Source organism: Trichoplusia ni, chromosome 10, assembly GCF_003590095.1.
Source record: "Trichoplusia ni isolate ovarian cell line Hi5 chromosome 10, tn1, whole genome shotgun sequence".
Lineage (NCBI taxonomy): Eukaryota > Metazoa > Arthropoda > Insecta > Lepidoptera > Noctuidae > Trichoplusia > Trichoplusia ni.
In genome coordinates, this window is record NC_039487.1 from 11,861,597 (window position 1) to 11,885,756 (window position 24,160).

General features: G+C 34.6%; 2 protein-coding genes across 2 annotated transcripts in view; one reads left to right on the top strand and one right to left on the bottom strand.

Annotated features, from left to right (window-relative positions):
* LOC113498030 (sodium-dependent neutral amino acid transporter B(0)AT3-like) overlaps positions 1-24,160 on the top strand; it is a 423,880-nt gene that overhangs the window by 320,241 nt on the left and 79,479 nt on the right. The window lies entirely within an intron of this gene.
* Positions 1-24,160, bottom strand: part of LOC113498025 — a 116,235-nt gene that overhangs the window by 64,537 nt on the left and 27,538 nt on the right. The window contains exons 3-4 of the mRNA XM_026877906.1: positions 13,232-14,111; positions 11,150-11,250 (exon numbers count right to left, since the gene is read on the bottom strand). Coding sequence (XP_026733707.1) covers positions 11,150-11,250; positions 13,232-14,111 — 981 coding nt within the window. The remainder of the gene's footprint in view (positions 1-11,149; positions 11,251-13,231; positions 14,112-24,160) is intronic.

Here is a 24,160-nt window from a genome sequence, read left to right on the forward strand (position 1 = left end):
GAGCTGTAAGTTCAAAAATGAAGTAGAACTTATCGACTGAAAATTTGATACTATGATAGTAGTCAGAGAAGCACCAAGCTTCCATTTTTCACGTAACTTCAGTTTATAATCTAACTTTAGTTCAGATTAACTAACTTATATTTAACTAGGTCAAGGATCGCTCTCTATTTGCAGGCTGTATGGTCACGAACTATCAGGCATGTTTATTTATAGAAATTGTATTAACCAGCGCTTATTTTAGTAATATTACTTTTATGGTAGTGATTAAAAAATTGTCTTAACTAATTTAGTTATTTATTTATTTAATCTGATCACAAAGAGTTTTGCACGGAAAACCCACTTTTTTCAGTCATTTTGTTTTTGTAATGTCATACACTGAGGCATTGCCCAAATTAGGATAACCTCTCATAAAAATATTAGGTCGTTATCGAGGATTTTGCTAGTTAGTTTCGTGAATAGAACCATCGTATGTTTCAACACGTTTCATATTATAATTCGCTATAAATCCAAGCACGGTTTAGTTAAGAGCCGAGTTTGAACAAGATTGCTCAAGCTGCATATTCAGTCGCCTCGCTCTTCACACAAACGTAGGCCGTTTAGTTTGGTTAGTTACAATTAGGGAATATTCACAGAGTCTTTTAATTGGTATCGTGTTCAAAAGCTTTGTAGGTACATCTCCTTGTTAGCTGCTAGTTATCATTTTGAAGAGCTTATATTTGCGTATCTCGTTGGAGTTGTTTCAGTTTATCTGGATCTAGTGCTTTGCTGTTATTATTTGGCTTAAAATTGAGGATAATTTTGCTGGTAAAGATAAAAAAGTTATCTATATTTTAGAACGAGAATATGCGATAAGTGGTAACCGTGAGGCACTGCTTTATATAAAAGAAATAGGTTTTGTTATCATATAACGTCCGGTATTATTATATTGTTAAGTTATACCTCAAAAAATACATTTTTTTTTAATCAAAAACGATACTAGTCATAGATTGACACTTTCAAAAGAGGCAACTTTAACAAAAAAAAACATCGACGTAAATTCAGAGATTGTTCGCAGAACTTTACCGCAGTTGCTTGAAATAAAATGATGATGTTGTTTCGAACTGGGTGACCGGTATGCGGGACACATACCACATGTTTGTGCCAACTTTGTGCCAATTCCGCGTCACAAATACACATAAAAATAAATAACCCGTTACGTGTTGCTGCCATTTTGCCGTTGGATAAACATAACATCTTTATGGCTTCCAGTTCTGCTAAATATTTACAGCTTTTACTATTTTCCTATGTGGCTGTGGTTATTGCATCGGGTAAATTATTTAAAGCGTACTATTTTTACGAGTACTTCGAGCATTTGTATTTTTCAATATTAAAAGAGGTTGTCATGTAGTGCATTAAAACTATTTATGTGCCTATTTTATCATTTGTTTATTTGAGAATCCTGAGAAACAAATGCTCTATTCATAAATTCTTATGAGATTCTACAAACTAGTTTAATATGATTATAATTTTACTTTTTTTTCTGGAATGCAGTGAGACTGGAAGCTGACATCAATCTAGATTCGGAAAACAGAAAAGAACAAGTTTGATAATAAAATTTTGCAGTTGAGTTATTAATTAATATTCGTAAGTGATCGTTGTTTGTTTAAAGTTACGGCTTTAAAAATAACAAAAATAAATTTCAATAAGTTTTCATACGGTTAAATGAAAAAGGAAGTAAAAACAATTATTGGAAAAAGTTTGTGAAATAAATTAATCTTCAACAGGCTGTATTACATGCGATGTGGAACAAAAACCTTTGGGACTTCAATTATTCTTGATATTCTCCAGTAATGACTGAATGGGTTTAGCTCGAGACAGACAAAAAATATTTCAAAATTAAAATGTATCTAACCCAAATAGACTTCTTTGGGCACTTTGGAAACGTTAAGTGAATTACTCTAGCCAATTGTCCAGAATTTACTCATTTCTAATTTAGACTTTCCTGAATATTATTCATATGTAAAAGAACAAGAAATAAAATATAAAAAAGAGAATCAGAGGTTATTTTTTGTTTAAATAATCGAACACCTTAATTTTATAAAAAAATTGCCTAGCTATAGCGAGAATAAACTGCGTACGATTATTGGACGGTTCTATTCAGTGTGAACCGTGTGATGGATCGCTTGCTTTTCAAATGATTTTTTTCGTCATTAGCGATGAAAGTAATTTTAAAATATTCCGAGCAATTTATGTCATAAAATGAAAAAAATCTAAATGTTTGAATTTTATCACTCTATTTTACATAAAATCTTATCTTCACAAAAATGTCTGCTTATCAGTTAAGCAATAACTAAAAAGTTTTGCTTGAATTAGTTTTAAAGGGTTTATCCCATAATCGGTATCCCCGTCTATCTAATATCACCTTTATTTTAATTATAAGTCTAATTAATAACAGGAGCGCAGCGTCGTACTGTACCGCTGATGAATTCCCGCCTTTTGTGGCCGCCATCTTGCTAATATAGCGGCCATTTTCCAACATGGCGAAAATTTATTTCTTACTGCGTATTGCGTTGAGTAACTTTTTGATAATTGAAATTTAAGACTATTCGACTAAGTGTGTTTTTTTGATAATTATTTTACTAATTGAATTACTTACTGAACTGTCTGTTTGAGATAAATTTTATAATATAAATGAACTATTCACAAAAACATCCATTTTATAATTAATTTAATAGCTCTAAAATCAAATTTGAAATACAAATCTCTTATGATAACTGTTTTACAGTTCTCCTAATTGAGTAAAACCCAAAAACCCTATCAAAAACGTATCCAGATCTCTGCCCACTGAAAGTACCTGAAAACTATGCCATAGTAATATTACTACTTAGTACTTGCCGTATTGTAGAATACTTAAAAGGTCAGGTACAATACTAGGGTAATACATCTATCTATACTTCTATACTAATATATAAAGCTGAAAGTTTGTTTGATTGTTTGTTTGTTTGTTTGTTTGTTTGTTTGTTAGTTTGTTTGAACGTGCTAATCTCAGGAACTACTGGTCCAAATTGAAAAAATATTTTTGTGTTGAACAGACCATTCATCGAGGAAGGCTTTAGGCTATAAACCATCACGCTGCGACTTATAATAGCGAAGATACAATGGAAAATGTGAAAAAATCAGGGCAGGTCAAATCATAACTTATATCTTCTACCCACGGGGACGAAGTCGCGGGCAACAGCTAGTGTACTATATATAGCTCCTATCGATGACACACTACAATATTGCTACAACTAAATAATGCAGAATGCTGCAGCGTTGGTGCTATAATTTTAGATTTATTCATATCTCAAAATTTAGTTTTAATAACTTAGAACTCCGATGTACGAGTAACAAGATAACCTTATTAAAAGTTATAGAGGTGCTCGATGCTACGAAAGTGCTACGATGCTACGCTTGAGCTACGAACCGACGTAAGTGCTACGAATGTTACACTTTCAACTTGTTTATCGTAGTAATATTCTAATTCAATTTTGTGTTATCATATAGAGGAATCTCTTTGCAGATAAATGTTTTTTGACAAGAATTCTATAAAACTGATTGAAAAATTAAAAAACATTGTGTGGGAGATGGTCATTTATATTTTCCAAAATGGTGGCTGTAAATATCTTTACCCAAACTCCTTCTGATACAAAGTGATTACCTAGAATTCAGAGAAAACCTAAATTGGGAAATACTTTACACTTAAAAGTGTGAATATAGACCCTTATATTTAACCCTTGTATATTATCAACCTCATAACTTGGTCTGACGGAGGGTCGCTAAAATTATCAACATTTTGTGACGTCACATTCCCTGGGGGCTGAAGGTGCGGCGCAGGTGCGGGGGAGCTGCGTGCCGGGAGCGGGGCGTCTGCGGGGCGGCTGCGGTTGCCTGCGGTCCAAACTTGTTGAATGCAGACGTCGGCATTGTAAACAGAGTCCCTTCGTTAGGGCTGCCGGCTTCGAGCAATGCCTTGTTGTTTTTGGTAATAGTGAATTATGAAGGGATGTTAAACAGTTTTGAATAACGTTGACCTTAATTAGTGAGTTTGTTAATACTGCGTCATTTTATGTTAGTTTCATAATTTCACGGGCGTAGTTTCGTGTTGGGATCTCTGATGTAGACAAAAGGTATGGTAGATATGTTTAATACAGATACAGACATTTTTATTATATTTATTGTAAGTCTATCATAAAGAGCAATGTCCTTATAATACATTTTAAAATATCATGTGGAGTGTGTAGTATATCTTGAACGCATCATTAATGGGCGCATGCATGGATTGAAAAAAACAACGTTTTTTATGTAAACATCCTTAATGTTCTTGAACATAAATAATTTGTTGCATATAACTTATATTTAAGTTTCAACAGTTTCAAGTGACGTTACATTTTCTGAAACATGACGCAATGAAACGTGAATGACTCTTGTTCTTCTAGGATACGTTTTATCTTACGTTTATGTCATTTTAACAACTTAAACTAACATTTTATAAGGTATGTTTTATTTAAGATTATTAAAGTTAAGAAAAGTAACTGCTAACTCTACAACCAGTTAGCAGTTAACATAGTTTTATTTCATAATTTAAACGTTACGCCTTAACTCTAAATATAATCATTTTCTTATTACATTTTTTTTACATTAAACTTTTCATTAGAAAATACCAATAAAACTGGTCTTGTGCAAGTCCGACTGTCGAGTAAAGATAAACGAATTTATGATTTATTAAGAAAATCACCTACGGTTTATGAAGTATAGTCTGGCAACTAAAGCACGGACAGACAAACAGACAGACAGCAGATCCTCAATAATAGTGTCCTGTATTCCCCCTTTGAGTACGGAACCATAAAAACTATTTTGATAGTAACTATCGTGAGAATGATTCATTATTAAATGATGTAACGGTTTACTCACACGTATTTAACGGGGTAGCCCGACTAGTTTCGGACCCAACCGGAGTCCTTAATCATGAGCTGACGGGGCGGGATCGCGAGTCGAACTGGTCGGGCTACCCCGATAAATACGCGTGAGTAAACCGTTACATCATTTAATAACCGTAAAAACTAGTCAAAATAATCAATATTTGCACACTACAGAAGCAGCCCTAATAAGTGGCCACATTAACTTTAGTGGCGATAACATATTAGTAATGTGTTTGTTAACGCCGACGCTTATTCTACGATTACTATGGGTTAGGCCTTTACGACCATTTGGCCTTGACTGCACGGTTAGACGAGTGGTATAGGTCACACCAATCTTACTGCACAACTCAGTTTAGCTCGAAATAATAACAACATATGCAAATATGTTGACTTTCTTTATTTATAGCCTCTTTCAGACGTTAACAAAATTTGTTTTATAAATTAACTTAATCCTTTACATAGTTATATTTTTATTCTGTATGCCCTTTGTCAAAGGTCTCTAGCCTCTATCAATCTTCTCTCTCCCGTGCCAGTCTATTTTAGCCGTATCATCTTTCCATCTTCTGGAAGGTTTCCTCTTTTTTCTCTTTCCCTCTCTTTGTTTACCACAATGTTACTTCTTTGTTCCATTCTCTCCTCTGATCTTCTTAGTAATAGATTATTCATATTTAATTCACTTCTTTTTGACAGACTTTATAGGCTTATAGCTAGATTATTAATTATACTGACAATTATGTGAAAAGAAACAGGAACTTTTGAAACAAAACATTTTTAGGATACATTCGTTCTATCCCTGTAAACTAACAGAGTTTAATATTCGATATCTATGCAGATTGACAGCCTACGGAGAGCATGCCGGAGGCCATGTTTTTTGTAACGTATTTGAAAAATGTTAACAATATTTTTGTAGTTTCAGTTACAGAGCACTCTACTTTTCCAATCTGTTTTATTTAAACGAATTCAGATCACTTAAAAAACTCGATCAAAGCAATTATGCAAAAGGGATTTTATATGACTGGTTCTATTGTTATAATTAACTGTTTGCTGCTTTGTTTGTGCAATTTACTATGTAATAATCTTTCTGGAGGAATGCCCAACTTTCCACGACTTTAAAACTTACTTCACGCCTTTTCGCAAGCCTTTGGTAAGCTTCTCATTTTGGTAGCATTATTTTAGTTAAAATGAACTCTAAATTTGGAATTATTTGTTTTATACTACCGTTTCTTATTCTGTATTTTTTGTATCATCGTCATGAAATTTAAAAGCTGCTTATTCATTGATGTAGCGTTTTGCATCTTTGTCCTTCCTGTGCCACCCTTTTTACTTTCTAATATATTGTACTGACAGATTTTTCTTTTATTTCGTCTATGTATTTCATTTTCGTCTTAAGACCTATCTGCGTATTGTATCATTGGCTAGAAATACGACATTAGCATCATCGGCCTAGCCTTTTCCCAACTATGTCAGCTAAGTACCAGTGTTTTAAAGGAGCGACTGCCTATCAGACCTCCTCAACCCAGTTACCTGGGCAACACGATACTCCTTGGTAAGACTGGCCGTCAGACTTCAAGCTTCTGACTACCGGTAACGACTGTCAAAGATGTAGGAATAACAGCCGGGACCCACAATTTAACGTGCCTTCCGAAACACGGAGGAACTCGTTATGACACAGATGGTCACCCATCTACGGACCAACCGCGTCAAGCATAGCTTAACCTGTAATCAAACCACTTATGCGGTTATAGCTTAGCCACGAGCTCCTAATTACCTTACCTTATCCTGCCTACTAAATAATATACATAAAAGTACAATAACCTTCTTTCTTTCCAGTTCGCCACCTTTTTAGCGGTTCATAACCAATTCGTTCGCACCAGTTAACTTGAACCGTTTATTTAAGTCGCGCAAATGTACAAAACATTCATTCATTATAGCCATTTAATCGGCCGCAGCTTTTTATACCAATTTCCGGTTCGTTCGTTTTGTTCAATCATTCATTCGTCATTTGTTTTTTGGAATATATATTGCTGAATATCGTTTTTTGATAGTTATTTGTTGCATATGTTTTTTATTTTAATCTCATTTCATTTGTGTTTTATAACCAAATAAAGTTTATTTAAATTTAATAGGTACTATATGACATTTTCAAAAGAAAAATTATTATATGTTAAGACAAAACATTTATCAAGATATATAAAGTACATACCAACCAAATAAAATTGAATAATAAAATCGGTGAACAGTAATTATTCAGCAATAACGTGAAAAATTCCTTCTTGATTTTACGAAAGCAATAATGATTCATTTTTCGTAATAAAATGACGAAACTGTTGCATAACTCTTGCCTCGAGAACAATGTATTTGCTCATAAATATTAAAATGGATTCTCCATCGGAACGCCATTTCGCAGGCTACTGACTTCTTCAATACATTATATAATTATATATTAACTGCATGTGATGTATTAAATTATAACAATATTTTTCGGGTTATGAAGTACCTCATTTTTTTATATTTTCTCCATTAATGATACACGTAACGTACTATTAGAAAATTCTTCTTAATTTCTGTCTATTTTAACTGTCGAAGATGACTCACTTCAAATCCTTTACACGTGGCTAACTGTAGATTTAGGTTCTTATTTAAACCTCAAGCTAAAACTCTAAAAGCATATGTTGTATGTATGTATAGTCATAATTCTTCTAAATCATTACGTACATAACTAAATCTTCAAACTTGTGCAGACTCATATGTTATGTCTAAATACCACACAAACAGAAGTCTTCTTTATAAAACGAATGCAGTCACCACAATGACTCAGAACAAAAACATTTGGCAACAATGCATCTGTTATGAAAAACTAGCTCACTTAACCCAGCGCCCTCAAAGCCTTGCATAATGTGATGTTCGACAGAACGCCGCGAAAATCGCATGCGACTGACGCCTGCGACTGACGCCCGCCTGTCTAGACCGACTGAATGGGGGTTACCCCAATACTTTTGGCACCCAATCGGGCTTTCAACCCTAGGATGCACAACCCCTTGCTCTTTCGACCCGAGTCAATAGCTTTTAAGTTATGTAACTTGGTTAATAGGATGGATTGTTTTTATTTCGGTTACTACTTGAGTGAATTGTTGTAATTAAGATGAATGTTAGTACTGTATTCATTTATAAGTGTTTATTTTCGTATAAATAAATAAATGCGGACAACATCACATACATTGTTCTGAACCCAAAGTAAGTTGCTAAAGCACTTGTGTTATATAATTCAGATACAACGATGGTACCACAAACACCCAGACCCGAGACAATGTAGAAAATGTGAATTTTTACATTGACCCGACCGGGGATCGAACAAGGGACCTCAGAGCTAGCGACACCTTGAAACCGGTGCGTACGCCACTCGACCACGGAGGTCGTATGTAATAAGTGAGTTGTTTTAATAGCGAAGTGTTATTCCCTTACGCTGCGTGTGTATTTTGTAATTTTCGAATCGCGAACCCACTGTGTAGTCGGATGATCCCGATACAAGTACGTGAGTAAATCGTTATTAAATAGTCATCAAGAATCCACCTCACGAAAGTAATTAAAATAAGCTATTTAACTGTGGAGTGGTATCAAAATTCTTTCAGTAGTTTTTGAATAAAAGTATAACAAACATATTAATATCATCGGTTCCTTTCATAATATTAGTGGAATTTAAGAAATACCTTAAAAATATTAAAAGCATTTTATTTACGAACAGAAAAGTAGGTGAGAAAATAAAAATACATTTTAAAATTGAAGTAGCGACCGTTTTATCGTGTTATTACGACGTGCTTGAGGTATTACGAGGCTCTAACTCGCTTTATCACATTGTCTTAGCCTTAAATAATAATAACCGTATATGTGAATAATCTTACAAGTAGGTCCTTTTAAATTTTAATGATCGCACGTTTTTAATGCTTTTTTGTGGCTATAATGCATAATTTAAACTTTTTATGCTGTTCTTTATTTTTCAGAAATATAACTCTTCTATTGCGGAGAACTTTACACATATTCATACTTTATTCATACTTAACTAAGATTGAATCAGGGACACGCGGCAAAAGAGTTCATCTTGTTTTCTATGCAACTTGGTTGTCAGTGATGTCGCTATGTTTTTAGATTATGTTGACTTTTAAAGATGAATTGAGTACGGTACGTAAGCTTGAAACATACTAACTTTGTAACATGATACATTTTAGTGTCCTAGGCACTCGCCTTGGGTACTCATCGTAGTTGGAGTGGAAAGGTAAAATTAATTTTTAAATGATTCTAATCGCAATGTAATTATTTTTTAATTTTAGTACCTAATAACACAGATTCTAAACTCATGCTGGACAAACCATTAGGTATCATTCGTAATCTGACTAAATCTGATAGATAAATTATATTCTGTTAAAATGAATATAAGTCACATCGCCCAACACCAACTCATTCCGTACAACTAGTTCTACTTCTCCTCTACTGCTCTCCCACAACCCATCACCAAGTACATTTATCCACCAACAAATAATTCAGGGTTGTCACTTAGCCAGAAGTCCAGTAACAACACATTACGGCCCTCCAGTCACGAACGCTCTCCCGCCGAGCACCCTACACGCACTCAATGGCATTCGAACTAACGCTGTTGACTGAACAATGATTTAAAGTGTTTGTCCGACTGTATTAGTGTTTGTTGTTTTGAGTTTTAGTCGTACTTGTGCAAGAGCTGTTGTATAAATACGTAGATGGAATGGTTTTATTGTTTGTTAAAGAATTAAGCAGCGGAATGCTTTTTTTTTAAGTTACTAATTTATTTTACACACAACATTATTTTGTTTTTTGGTCAAATTTACTTTGAACTGTGAGTTATTATTAATATTCTCAGAAAATCTCTAAATACAAATACAATGAAAAAATTCAATCTCAGACTGGATATGAACCTGCGGCGCCTGGGTATGCTCGGCAGTCGCTTTAAAAACTATGGTACCGAGGTCGAAAAATGATAAAAAAATCGATCATTTTATTCAGGTCGGACAGTGTGTCCAAATTTTATTTATTTCTTTATTTAACAATTTATGTTCGCAGAAAATTCACATAAATATGAGATTTGAAAATATAATAACATTTTTATAATAACTATCGTGAGACTGATTCATTATTAAATGATGTAACGGTTTACTCACGCGTATTTATCGGGGTAGCCCGACTAGTTTCGGACCCAGCCGGTCCCGCCGCGTCTGCTCATGATTAAGGACTCCGGTTGGGTCCGGTTGGCTACCCCGATAAATACGCGTGAGTAAACCGTTACATCATTTAATAATGAAAATACATGTACAATTTTTATGACATTCCACAATTTTTTTGTTCCACCATACTAAGATTTCATCTAAATACCTACAACTAAGCAGAACGAAGCAGTTTCAAGCACCTCAAAAGCTCGGTTCAACATTTACAATAAATCTTAGAAGCCTGAAGTTAGTACGTTAGCGGTGACACCTCGGTATCGTAAACCCGTACACCTGATCTCTTCGGTCGCCCTCTTCAAGTAATTAAGTACATTGTATGTTAGGACTTGTTTAGAGCAAGTCTCTTGACTAACAAACTACTGGGTATTTAGTTGCGAGAGGGTTGCAATAAATCTGTATTACAACTGGAGTTTTAGCGCGTTTGTAAATGCTGAATTAACTGAAATGTTTAGTAATGTCGATTTTAGGAGTACGTTAAATACCATTGTTTTGTCGCAAAACTGTATTTCTAATTTTCTGAAAATAATGTTTTCCTTTTTTGTCGAGTCTGACCACGTGGCCACTCATGTGTCACGTGTCTTTATGTACGTAGGTAACATTGAGTTACATTTCTCCGGACGCTACCGCTAATGAAATCGCTCAAATGTGTGGAGCTAGTAAGTAGAAGTTGCGTCACTTTTAGCAAAGTAATGTCCCAAATGACTGCTCGGATAGTCGAGTGGTTGAGGTCACCATGCAAAATCCACTGTGCGCAACGTGTCGCGGATCCGACGTTTTTTTAAGAGTGAAATATATATTTTAAGTTCGCTGTTCGCAGTCATTTCGTAGATTAATCGCTTAAATTATCACCTTCGTATGCATTCAAAATCTAGAACCTATCTACCAACATTAAAGGAATATACTCTTACACTTACATGTAATTATTAAGCACATTATTATATTTAGAAGAATGTTACTCACGTGCATATGAGAAAGGCAGTCCATCAGACCAGCGGAACTCTCCCTCGTGGACGGCGTCAGTCGCCCCGATCCAGTACACGTCGTCGACACCCGCTCCCGGACTACAAACAAAACAATATACGATAAATCTCAGCATTAAAACCTTAACAATATCGACCTAAATACATTGAAATAAAGAGGTTGACTTAATGAAGGCATATTTATAAGTTTTTGCTCTTGGTCCGAACTGGCAGTGTTGCATGAACTGCTCTATTTGATAGCAAAAATGGGGGAGTAAGTAGGTACTCTCCTAAACCTGAACCGCCATGATCGGTTTCCCACATTTGGTCGGTGCGTGGCACTTGCATTAATTTTAATTCATCATCCCTATCGAAAAAATAATCTACTAGGTACCGGAAAAATAATATCTATTAGGAATACGCTAAAAAAGATAACTGCCTTTGAACATTAATTCTATGGATCCTTTAACTAAAACCAATAAATCGACTAAACTTGATTAAAAAAGACTTACTTTAAAGCAGTTTGGGTTAACTTTATATTAAAGTTAAAATACTTGAAATTGTATTACGTAAAATGTAACTGCGTGTTGGCTGTAAATTCGGATACTGAGTGCATTTGTGTGAGCACACTTTATGGTTATCGCTGCGGATGTTTTATACATACACACACGCACACAGACATTAAGACAGACTTTATGTTATTTTGTAATAGTTTCTAAAGGAGCATTTAATTTTGTTAAGTTTAAAATAGTATACAAATAAGAATTTCTTGATTTTATTTTAGGTTTTAACTTGTTTTTTGCATTATACCATTAAATGCAAGTTGGACGCAATACTAAGGCTAAACTACTAATAGGGCTTTTGTACAAATGGACAAACGGACATTTATTTATCAATTTATTTTCAAGGGTTATATAAAACAGCCATCTACCTGTCACAGTTCATAAGAGGCAAACTGTTTACATAGCCCGACCGACTGATAGGTGGATAGACGGCGGCGTGTTATCCTAGGTTGTCAACGAAACTCAAAAATGATAAAGGAAGCCACAAGTAACATATCCCTGCCATTTTACACTAATTTGCAAAAAAACATAATAGGGAGTCTTCACTAAAGGTTTGAATAATATATGTATAAGAGCCATTTATCTACAGGTATAAGTTTGCCATTTGTCTTCATGAATAACGCCTCATTCGAGAAAAATAACCTATTTACATGAGCTAAGAGATCGCACCGTTTGTAGATATGTGAGACTTGACACACATACGATTTATAGGGACTCTATTTTTTGGTGAAGTAATAGACAGACGATAGACAGATAGAGATATACTTTTTTAAACGTGTTTGTAGTAGGCAGAGAAGTGGTGGAGGTTAAATGAAGTTATTACATACAGTGTTTGTTACGAGATCTTAAAGTAATATTGGGGCTCTTGTGGAGGCCAGAAAGAGAAAAGTATGATTCGTACGACCGAATAGTAAGTGCAGGAAAGTAAAACTGTTTAACATTACGATTGTTGAGGAAGGAATATTGATAAAAGCTACAAATGAATTCTGATTTAGCAGAAGATCAAACCAAATAATGCTAAGGATACAGAAAATAAATAAGAAACCGGTCAAGTGCGAGTCTAATTTGCGGTTCCATATAAAGAGAAGAGAATTAAATCGTTTGGGCGACAAATTAATCCAAATCTATTTTTCTGTCAAGTCTCAAAACGGACAGCAAACGATAAAACTAGACCACGAAGACATTTTACCATTTTCATATCATCTTTTTAATAAAAACTGGTTGATTAATGGCTGCATAGCAACGGGATGCAAGTCACGAAGATTTACATTTGATCAGAGAGCATCCGAAATATGAATTGTAAAATGAATGTGTAATGTTAAATTTATAGACATTTCCGAGTCAACATTTATATTGATTGCACAGAGGGTAGAATCGTTGCTTAAATTTTTCAATGCATGCGCGGAATATGGAAAATTGCCAATGTAATGATGTTATAAGTTACCCATTTTGATGGACTGTTGATGTTGAACTTTAAGTCTTATGACGCATCTTGTTTGAAGTCTATACTTATTACTTACGCATGAATAAGCATTTTGTCCATGATCTGCTGCTGCCTCTCGTTCAGTACGCTGGCAAGATGTCCTCCCAGCCTCACGCACTCCGCCTCAGCCTGCCTCCACGCTTTCTTTGCCTCCCTCACAGCTGATATGCAAAAGTCTCCCGACAACACCCACCCATAGTCACAGTGACCCACGATCTCCTCCACAGCCTTATCCATCCACCACACTTTCAGCCACATTGCTGATGTATTCTTCTTCGCCGTGATACTTATATTTAAACGGACTACATTCCCTTCTGACACTATCTGAACACTTCGTAAGGGATCCCCAGGTTGGGAACAGTGCTTCCACTTCGATTCCCCATCTTCTAAACTTAATTCCATCCCTCTGCACAGGGCTTGGATATCTTCGTGTATTATATTGGAGACGTCGTTTTCTTTCGCATTCATTGGTCCTGTCCCCATTTGCAGTCGCAGAGCCACGCGGTTACCGTAAGGCAGGTGGATCTCATAGGAGCATGATAGTTTTGTGGTTGGACCGACTTCGAACGAGCCGTTCTTTGCCATAAGCAGAACATCGTGACAATGGTCCACTAGACGGTATATCGCGGCGAACGTGGGTCGGCCATGGAGTTCTATGGCTGGGTTTTTTGACGTGGACGTATAGAGGAATTTCCTGTTTGGAACTGGTATTTGGTCGAGTTTCCCGCAGAGGGTGGGCGTGTTGGGTGCGAAGCGGATGAAGCCGGCGGAGCAGGGCACGTTGAGCTTGTGCAGCTCGACGAGCAGCGCGGAGCGCGGCGCTGGCGGCGGCACCAGCACGCGGCAGCCGCGGGTGCGCGGGACCTGCCCCGAGTGCACGCGCCCCACGCGGGTACTTCTAAGACGTATTGCACAATCTGGAACAAAGAGACACATTTCAATTTAAACTGACCATATTGAGTCCGTAACTCACTTTTCATCGCTTTATTATTTTAATTTGTCCTAGTCGACTTCGCTGGTAGCTCAGTCGGCGAAAGAAGACTTGAGTCCTAAAGAAAATGTTGATAAATTTGAGTGATCTAAAATCGGTTTCAACTTTACTTGCAATATAAATAATTTGAAACATATAATTTAATATCGAATAGAAAAATAAGACTTAAGTTTTCCACGCGCCAGCTCTTTCCCCTCCCAGTACTATGAGCACTCCGTATAAGTGAACTCATGCATATTATTTGAACCGCATTCCCTTTGAATGAAGTCTTGGAATGCGACGGAATGTTAACGGCATTGTTATCGCTAACTACAAAGGCGGTCTCTTTGTAACGAGATTATTGACTACAAATAGATTAATTCATTACTGGAATGTATTTGTAAATGTTGTGGATATTTTTAATGTCTGGCTTTATTCTTTCTTAATTTTGGTTATGGATGAGAATCATCCAGGTCTATGGTTTTAAATTATTGTATATCTGTTTGTATTCTGATCATGAAAATAAATTGTGTGGCTAGATAAAATTTTTCCTCATTTGTTGCATGTATTTCCTAAATTATAGAAAATATTGATGTGTTGTTGTTTGCTTATTATTATTTTACGCCTTCAACAAAGATTTTTTTTTAAATTCTTGCTTCAATTAAACGCTTTATCAGTGAATAACATGTACCTGTTATCCTCATATTTTGGCAGTCCATCATCATTGGCCTAGCCTTTTCCCAACTATGTTGGGGTCGGCTACCAGTCTAACCGGTTTCAGCTAACTACCAATGTTTTACAAGGAGCGACTGCCTATCTGACCTCCTCAACCCAGTTACCTGGGCAACACGATACCCCTTGGTCAGACTGGTTGTCAGACTTTTTAAGCTTCTGACTACCTGTAACGACTGTCAAAGATGTAAGAATAACAGCCGAGACCCACAATTTAACGTGCTTTCCGAAACACGGAGGAACTCGTTATGAAAAAGATGGTCACGCATCTACGGACCAACCGCGTCAAGCATAGCTTAACCTGTGATCGTTTCACTTGTAGCTTAGCCACGAGCTCCTCAAAAAAGTCCAATGATTAAAAAAACAGGTGTTGCTTGTCGGACCCCCGACACAGTCGGACTGGCTGAAAAAATTGATTGCAAACAATTGATGCTAAATCTCAATTTTTATTTTCACACATTGCACAAATTCATTGTTGAAAAATTTCAATTGTCCAGCTATTACAGTTCGTGACAAACATACAAACGGACACACAAAAGAACCTCATTATAGGGTATAGTCTTTATGGGTACGGAATCTAATAATACACAGGAATATAGTCCAGATTTAATTAAAGTCGTGTTGATGAGCTTAACTCGGTGTACAGGCGCGTGTTACGAGGGATTATCCTGCAATTAACTAATTAAGGTTCGCATTATATGTGACTGTCATAATTGTGCGGGTAAAGGCCTAAAGCTATCTCCAATTGTAAGACTAGTTGTAGAAGCGAGATAGAGCATTATACAGTGTAGCGACGTCTCTCTCATTTACAACGGGAAGTTTTGTTATGAAAGATCAATGTTCGACAACAAATATATTTTTGGATTCTTACGGATGAGAATCAGGAAAATGAATTTAAAGCCCAAAATATAAAAATCGTGTTCACGGTTAAAACCAATTTGTGAAAATATTTTTGTTTTACAACCTTTAAAAAAGCTTCAACTGGTTTCAACGATAAGTTTTATATAAGCGACAAAATATGCAAGTTAGTAACAGAAGCTCGTAGAGAGTTTCGTAAAATAGTTAAACCTTTATTGTTGTCTGTGGATTCGGTCATTCCGCATAGAATGTTGTAAAGTGTACAATGTTGGCAACACTGAGACTAGACACGTGTATTGTCAGTGACATTGTTTGTTTATGTGCTATTACGGTTACGTTAACGGTAAGAGTAGGGCGGGGGCGGGGAGAGTAATTGTTGCATCGCTACCAATTTATTTAAATAAAAGTTCTTGTAGGAAATCTCGCATTATTTTCTTTCGTGAAACTGGCCCATTACAGGCCATAGCTGAATATCATAAAGAGATATTGTTTCATAAGAAATTTAGTTTTTACTTTCATCTATGTGTAATAAACTCCTAAAGTTAAGTTTCAAACCCATTTACGGAATGACTTGGTACGAAGTTATTGTTTTACAGTTTGATCAATTTTCTGAAATACTTCTTCAACTTTATGGAACTACAACAATCTTTTAACTAATTAAGCTTTTCAAAGTTTCAAAAGTTACCTGCGAACGTAGCGGCCGGCCTTTGTCTACGGCGTAGCACTAGCTACGAATACTTGGTCTACGTCGTAGCCACGTAGTCAAGGTAAAATATTTTACGGTCATAATTTATTTATGTTTGAAGAGTTATAAAGGCATACAAAATAAGCCGGATTTCTTGTAAGTAACAACAAACATGGCGTCTAAATTCTTTCCTAACATAAAACAATCTCGAAGGAGGAAAAAGTTGGAAAAGAGAGAAACAAATAAATAAGTACAAGAGTAACTCGTAATAATGCTGCGGAGATAAAATAACTCTCGAGGAGTCGCTAACTCGCATTAAATGTGACCGAATCTGTACTGACGGGGTTCGAGCAGTGAGGGCGCCGTTCACATGCAGAAGAATTCGCAGAGTAGGTATGCCCATTATATTTTTCCTGGTATAACTTTTTATTTATTCTATTTGGACTGAATATGACTGTTTGGTATTATTATTGTTGACATACGGGCAAATTATTTATTTGTTTACTAAACATTTAGAACTTTACTGCTGTATACACGTAAGGCCATATCCGGATATAAAACAGGTACGTTTAATTGACGAGGAGTGTTGGATCGACGCAAGTACAATTTTTTCAAAATTATATGTACCCACTAGCCTAATTACTTTAATGCTCCTCTGACAAACGGTAAAGAACAACTATCGCATATTTTGAATCATGGTTCCCTAGGATTCAAAATATTGTACATTGAAATGGTCTACCCACATGTGTATAATTGACTAGATGTTGCCTGCAACTTCGTCCCCGTGGGTAGAAGATATAAGTTATGATTTATACATGCCCTGTTTTTTTCACATTTTCCATTGTATCTTCGCTCCTATTACTCGCAGCGTGATAGTTTATAGCCTAAAGCCTTCCTCAATGAATGGTCTTTTCGACACAAAAATATTTTTTCAATTTGGACCAGTAGTTCCTGAGATTATCGCGTTCAAACAAACAAACAAACTCTTCAGCTTTATATATTAGTCAGTATAGACTAAAACCTGTAAGAAATCCATTAATGACTAATAGTGACTTAGAGTCATCCAGCCCTCCTATTTTATTAGAAAGAATTAAAATACAATAATACAGTTTCATTAATTAAAACTGCGGTAACGATGAAGCCTTCGTCTTAACGTAATCCCGTGAGTATCACGTAACGTATAGGTTTCTGTCCGATGCGGCTATCGTGTAAGGCTTCTTGTCTCGCTAAATAAACTAAGCTTTATAACATTAAGCTTATTTTGTTACAGAACAATAAGTTTGTAAATGCTACGCCGGTTTAATAAAAAAAAGATTGTTTCTGTGAATATAATTCATCACTATTTTTAAAAAAACTTGTAAATATTATTCTGGTTCAAAAAAAGATTGTACATATAAGTGAATATATAATAAATGACAGGAAACAATTTTTTTTTAGCAGTATCAGATTAAGATTAAAAACCAGATACTTTATAAAACTGAGGACAAATACAATAAAGCCTAGTCTTTACTAACTAAAGCAGTAATAAAGCCCTTACTTGTTTATCACAGACTGGTCATAATAAAATAAACAGACGACACGTTAGCAAGAATCACACAATTACACAGATAAAGCGATTTCGTTAAACATTCACGCATTACCAACCAGCATCCCTACCAATATCCCATAAACTACGTTAATTACCGCTGTGAGAGCGAGACACTACTATACACATTATAGTGCCCTCTCTCGCTCGCACAGTACGTATAGTTATCCTTCCTACTTAAAAAGCTCATAGTAGGTATTGATCCCCAATCACCGTATTAAATTACAAATTGTTTGTTTGTGCAATATCCACAACACACGACACGCGTTCTTCGGTTAATATTTTACTGCAGTGCGGATTTCTGATGTGGTCATTATAATATGTTAATTAATGGTAAATTGCAAGGTACTTTTTAATATGAAAGGATAGAAGATATTGCTATTTTGTATATTTCCATTGCTTATACACTTTATGTAAGTTGTATATACATAAGATGTCTTAATTTATGGCTTAATTAAGAACTTGAACCGCAAAATATTCGTATTAAATCTGGGTATTTTTTTAATAAGCACATTATAAGAATTGTCATCTTACTTGTTTTAATCATACCAGCGCCTCTAAGAATTAAGAAGAGTGTGTAAAGACGTCTGAGACCTAGGGGCGATTTAAGCTTTGAAACCAGGTTGGTAGCCCATCAACGATAATATGAAAAGAAAAAAAAAGAAAACTTGTTTTAATACAATAAATTAGGAGCCACATTTGTCTTTTGTTAGGTGGCATGCCTAGGATTCCAAGTCTAGTTATTGAGAAAAGTATTACAGAAAAATCCAATTATTCTTTGCTGCCCGAGAGCTATATAATGCCTATTGTACTCTTTAATAAAAGAAAACTCAAATCTTAATTATCAAGAATGATGTTAAGCTATTTGTTAATAAGGAAAAACATTCTTAAAACAAACAAAGAGAATTATTATGGTGTTTTCCGCGTCAGCTTTTAATGTCGCATCGCGAGGATTTTTTTTGCTTTTTGCACATTTCTACTTTTGTATTATTAAATGATGTTCAGGTTATAATGAAGTACATGTTGATAGCTAAACTACAAATAAAACGCGCAGTGACATAAACTGATAGACAAACAAAAAAATAGGCTTAACTTCTAAACAAAAATATCGACCTAATCAGAAGAAACTATTTGGTAATTTCATTGATTGACAGCATACTATCTGCCTTATCAGTACAGTGTAGACACAGTAAACATACATTTTTGAACAGAGGTTCTACGGGCTTTTAAACACATAAATCAATTTCACTATTTTAATGTAAGCATAAAGTTTTCATGCTCTTGACACAAACATTACAGATTCAATGCTTGTAACGGGATGCGCTTGAATAATTCATGCGATAAAATACGTTATGTGCACATGTATGAGCGTACACAGGACCTGTGTAGGAGTACTGATGCTTTGGTAGGAGGTTAAGTTAAAGAATGTATGTTTTTTTCTGACAATAGGGAAGGGAAAAGCACCCTGAAGGTTTTTTGCGGTAAGAGATAATTTATCTTGTTAGGATAGCCATTTAAAGAATTAAGACTCCAGCTAACCCAAAAAATTACATTTTGAAACAATGACGTTTTTGTCATTTTTGCAAATTTGCAAGATAAATTATTTCATTTCATTTCTAGTGAGGTAGGTTTGAGCTCAGCATAGGTAAGTGCCAATGTTACATTTATTAGCTGGTGCTATTGTTTTATTGTGGGGTAACAATCTTCAGGCCAATCTCAGAGTGGGGGTAGTCCATTTAGGATTTCTACCACGTCACAAAGATGATGAAGTTTAGAGAAACTTATTATTGCCGCATATACATAAGTAGCTACTATTTCTCTTTATTAACAAATTATATACAAGGAATCGATTAAAGCGATCCAGTATTTTTGAATTTTATTATAACTAACGACCATCGTCTAAACGACGTGTTAAGTACCAAAAGCACTTCCACATTTTTTCCATATCCATGAATATAGATTTTTCTAATCAATATCGCATACACATAATTGCACATTTAAATTTATTTAAAAACAGAAATCCTCCAATCACACAGAAACTGAAAAGAATTACGAATAAACACAATAAGATAACAAAATAGGTAACAGGAAGTAAACTCTAAAAAGCTAATAATATTCCGCACATCCTCCATTTTTCCTATTTATTATGCATAGGCTACACATCCAATATTTCTCTGAACTAACAAGATCACATAGCGATGCAAATACATCTCTATTTTGCTTTAAGTCAATATTTGATATCATACCTATTCGCATGGATATGCCTAATAACCATAGTTACGTAAACACAGTCAGCAAAAGAAGTCGACCCGATTTACAAAATGTCGGTATTTTTAGTTACATGTTTAGTATGATCTGGATGGCGAATTTACTCGACAGGCTGAATTGATGGATTGATTGATGATGTTCTGACTACTAGAGGATGCTGTGATAGTCTAATGGTAAGACCGCAGGACTGCTAAGTCAAAGATCTCGATTGCGATCTCCAGGAAAAAACTATTTAAATGTTAGGTGTGTTTTAAAAATTACAGCTTCCGTGTTTCGGAAGACAATGTGTGTTTTGCTTTGGACATGTCAGATTGAAGTACTATTTGGCCAAGACAGAGATCGCATCTGTGTTGGTCTGCAAAAGCTTCTGCACCACAATTACTTTCGCTTTGGACTAGCTGCCGTGTTTGGCCGTCTGGATATTTTTATCATTCGATCAAAATCAAAAGCCATTCATTTAAATTTGGTTCCTAAGTAGCTCCTATTTGAAGGACAAATTACGTTGGACAGCACCCCAATTTGATCACCATTCACCTTTTTCCACCACGCTGCCTTTGCGGTACCATTAGGTATTAATTCAATTCTAAATCTGCATGTGTTATTAAACTTCTATATCTGACCGTACTCATGTGTGTACACATTTGTGACAAGCGCATGATCCCACTATAAGATTTGGAATGAGAGCAAATAATACACAATTAACTAAACAAATAGTGTTGCCAACAGTAAATATTAAAACACGCGTTTTGGCGAAGCTTAAGGATCCGTGATTGTGATGGCTGCTAAGTGATATAATATATTAAAAAAAAAAAGGTTTGTTCTCCGTAACAAATCAGGTCATATAATAGTTTACTTGTTGTCATTAGTCTTAGTAATTTCTATATTTAAATCATTGTATGATTACTTTAAATATCTTCTAGATGTTGCTGCTGTCAGTTAAAGGTGCGAAATCCTACCTGCATGCCAAATTTAATTCTAATTTCTATAATTTTGTCGCCTTTGACAAGCTCAGAAAGCTTTTAAAAGTGACGAATCTCAATAGCCGAAATGAATTCTATGGACAAGAATTTTTGAAATATTTTGTTAAATAAGGCATTGAGAACTTAAGACAATACATCTGTCACTCAGTACTCAAATGGACTAATATCGATGAGTATATAATATTCGTGTGAACGACCATTCCTCTTACTGCTTTCTACGGTCAAGTTCAATCACTTTGAAAGCTGAGTAAAAGTTTGCCCTTTCTTCAGGAGTCTATAGAATTAAAGATATCAATCTTTACACAAAACTGAAAGGCGCGATATTACAAATATCTTTTCTATGACGTAAATTGAAATGACAAATAAAAGACTTATTTTTTTTACAAAGATTTCCAGACTACTGGTTAAATTCAATATAATGTTATAAAAGAAACGGTAGGTTTGAAAGTATACAACTTTAATGATCCGTGAAAAACGGACAAGCTTTATTCGTTTACAAATTAACATCATATTTTTCTTTTCAAAATGATATTTTTATAATTCGTTCAAAATTCGTAAATTTATTCTATGTTAATTTTTTTTTACAATTTGATGAATTTATTTCTATATATTCTTTTGTTTAGCTATTAAATGAATAAAGGAATTACGAGGAAAAGGTTTTTTTTTTGAAATAAAAAGTACTTATTTTTTGAACAAGAGTTTACTAATAATTTTTAAATAATGTTTTTTGTGGGTGAATAATATCTACTTTTCGCCAATTATTTTTTTCTAACCAAGTTTAACCGTCAGAATATTAAATGGTACTTAGAAAAATGGTCAAAACAAACGTTTTAACTCATTTACCAAAAAAAAAAACAAAACATTAATATTATGGTATGTCCGCGACTCAATGAATGCGTGTTAATATTTAAGGACCGTTTGTCAACGTCCCGCAACATTTGGGACACAAGGGATTGTCCCAATTTTGATACAATTTGTACCGGAATTGGGACATGCCGTGTCGCGTTTTTTTTAGGTGTATTAGTCCTATAATAATACGACTTTTTCCATGGACAAATGACATATATAGTCGCTAAATTGTAAAGTTAACATTTTCTTTGTATACCATTTAATGGCCCTCTTTCTAACTCAGTCGGGTAAAAAGTGGACCTTGCGTTCATACAGAGTGTCAGCGCCTTCGGTACTTTTCATCAAAATTTGTTTAGGCGTTTGCGAGTGAAGAGGCAACAAACATACCTACTTAAACACGCTTACAAACCGTTGCGTTTATATATTTGTGCGATTCATGATTCGATTTAATTTGGATTAATCACTTCATTCAGGATTATTTTAAGTTTTTCTTTATGATGAAAATGCATTTTTTGGATTTTATTATTCTGTTTTTTATATTGTTCTGTGTTAAGGCCGATGGCTTTTAAACTGATTACTTTGACCTGTACTGTATACAATACTTTGAACTTGAAATTATTTTCTCGTCAGCTTATCCATTAGTTTAACCATATAATTTACAACTAATTGTGGTATGAAACTTTTACTTTTTATGTAAAATGTATGCTTAAACATATTTTTATGTTGAATATGAAAATAAAATATGAACCCAGTAAACTAAGAATGCTTACTTTTTCTAATAACTTAAAAAATCTATAAAAATAAAACCTGCAATAAAATTGTTAGTTTCATTCCAAAGAATTTTAGAAAAGCAGTTAGAATTTGCATGAAAGACAAATAGAGACCTAGAATTAAACGTCTCGACTAAAAAATTTATGTACCAAATTTTGGAGAAAGATATTACCCGAATATGGCAATTAGTATGCAGACTATTTTGACAACAAATCACATTTGTTATTCATATTTTTATACCGACGGAATAGCTTCTTTATTGTTTTGCTAAAATATTGCTTGTTTTCAACAATAAATTAAAGAATGCCCGTAAATAAAAAGTTCTGGTTGAAATATTAATTTTAAGTTAGATTTTTCTTTCTTTAGTTTGACGTCTCCGAAATATAATTAATACTTGTAAGTTTGAGGCAATTGTCTGTTTGTTTATTTAGTTTTGAGGTGCCCTAAAATTGAGGTTACTAAACTGGTAATGGGCTATAAAGTTACAAAAAATAAACATTTATTTTATATACGATTTATAAATTTTAACGATATCAAAGGTTTATCAATTATTAAGTTTCGTAAATAATCACCTTCTTTCAATAACTAGCTGATGAACATTTCAGAACTGTAAATGTAATAAATTTTGAATGTGGCTTATTCTACAACCAAAAAAAAAAATTTATGCTCTTTCTTGATGGGTTTTCTTCTGGATTTGGTTTTATATCGGGAAACGAAATAAATCATCTGTTTATTTCAGCTGTCTAGCTATCACGGTTTCTGAGATACAGCTTGGTGATAAATGGACGGACGGACGGATAGAAAGACACACAGCGATGCCCTGTCCTTACTAAACTAAACCCTAAAGATCATAAATGATTTTAAATACCTTAGTTGATACCAAGAACCAGAATTATAATACCAAATCTACGAGCCAACTAGGGGTACAACGTACATTGTATTGCACCTATCTATACTAATATATAAAGCTGAAGAGTTTGTTTGTTTGTTTGAACGCGCTATTCTCAGGAACCACTGGTTTAAATTGAAAAAATATTTTTGTGTTGAATAGACCATTTATCGAGGACGGCAGGCTATACCTATACCATCACACTGCAACTAATAGGAGCGAAGATATAATGGAAAATGTGGAAAAAACAGGAAATTATTTATCTTCGAGGACTTCCGTTCAAAAATTCCTAACTTATATCTTCTAATCACGTGGACGAAGTTGGGGCCAACAGCTAGTTTCTAACAGACGATGATTTATATAAGCGATACATTGTCTA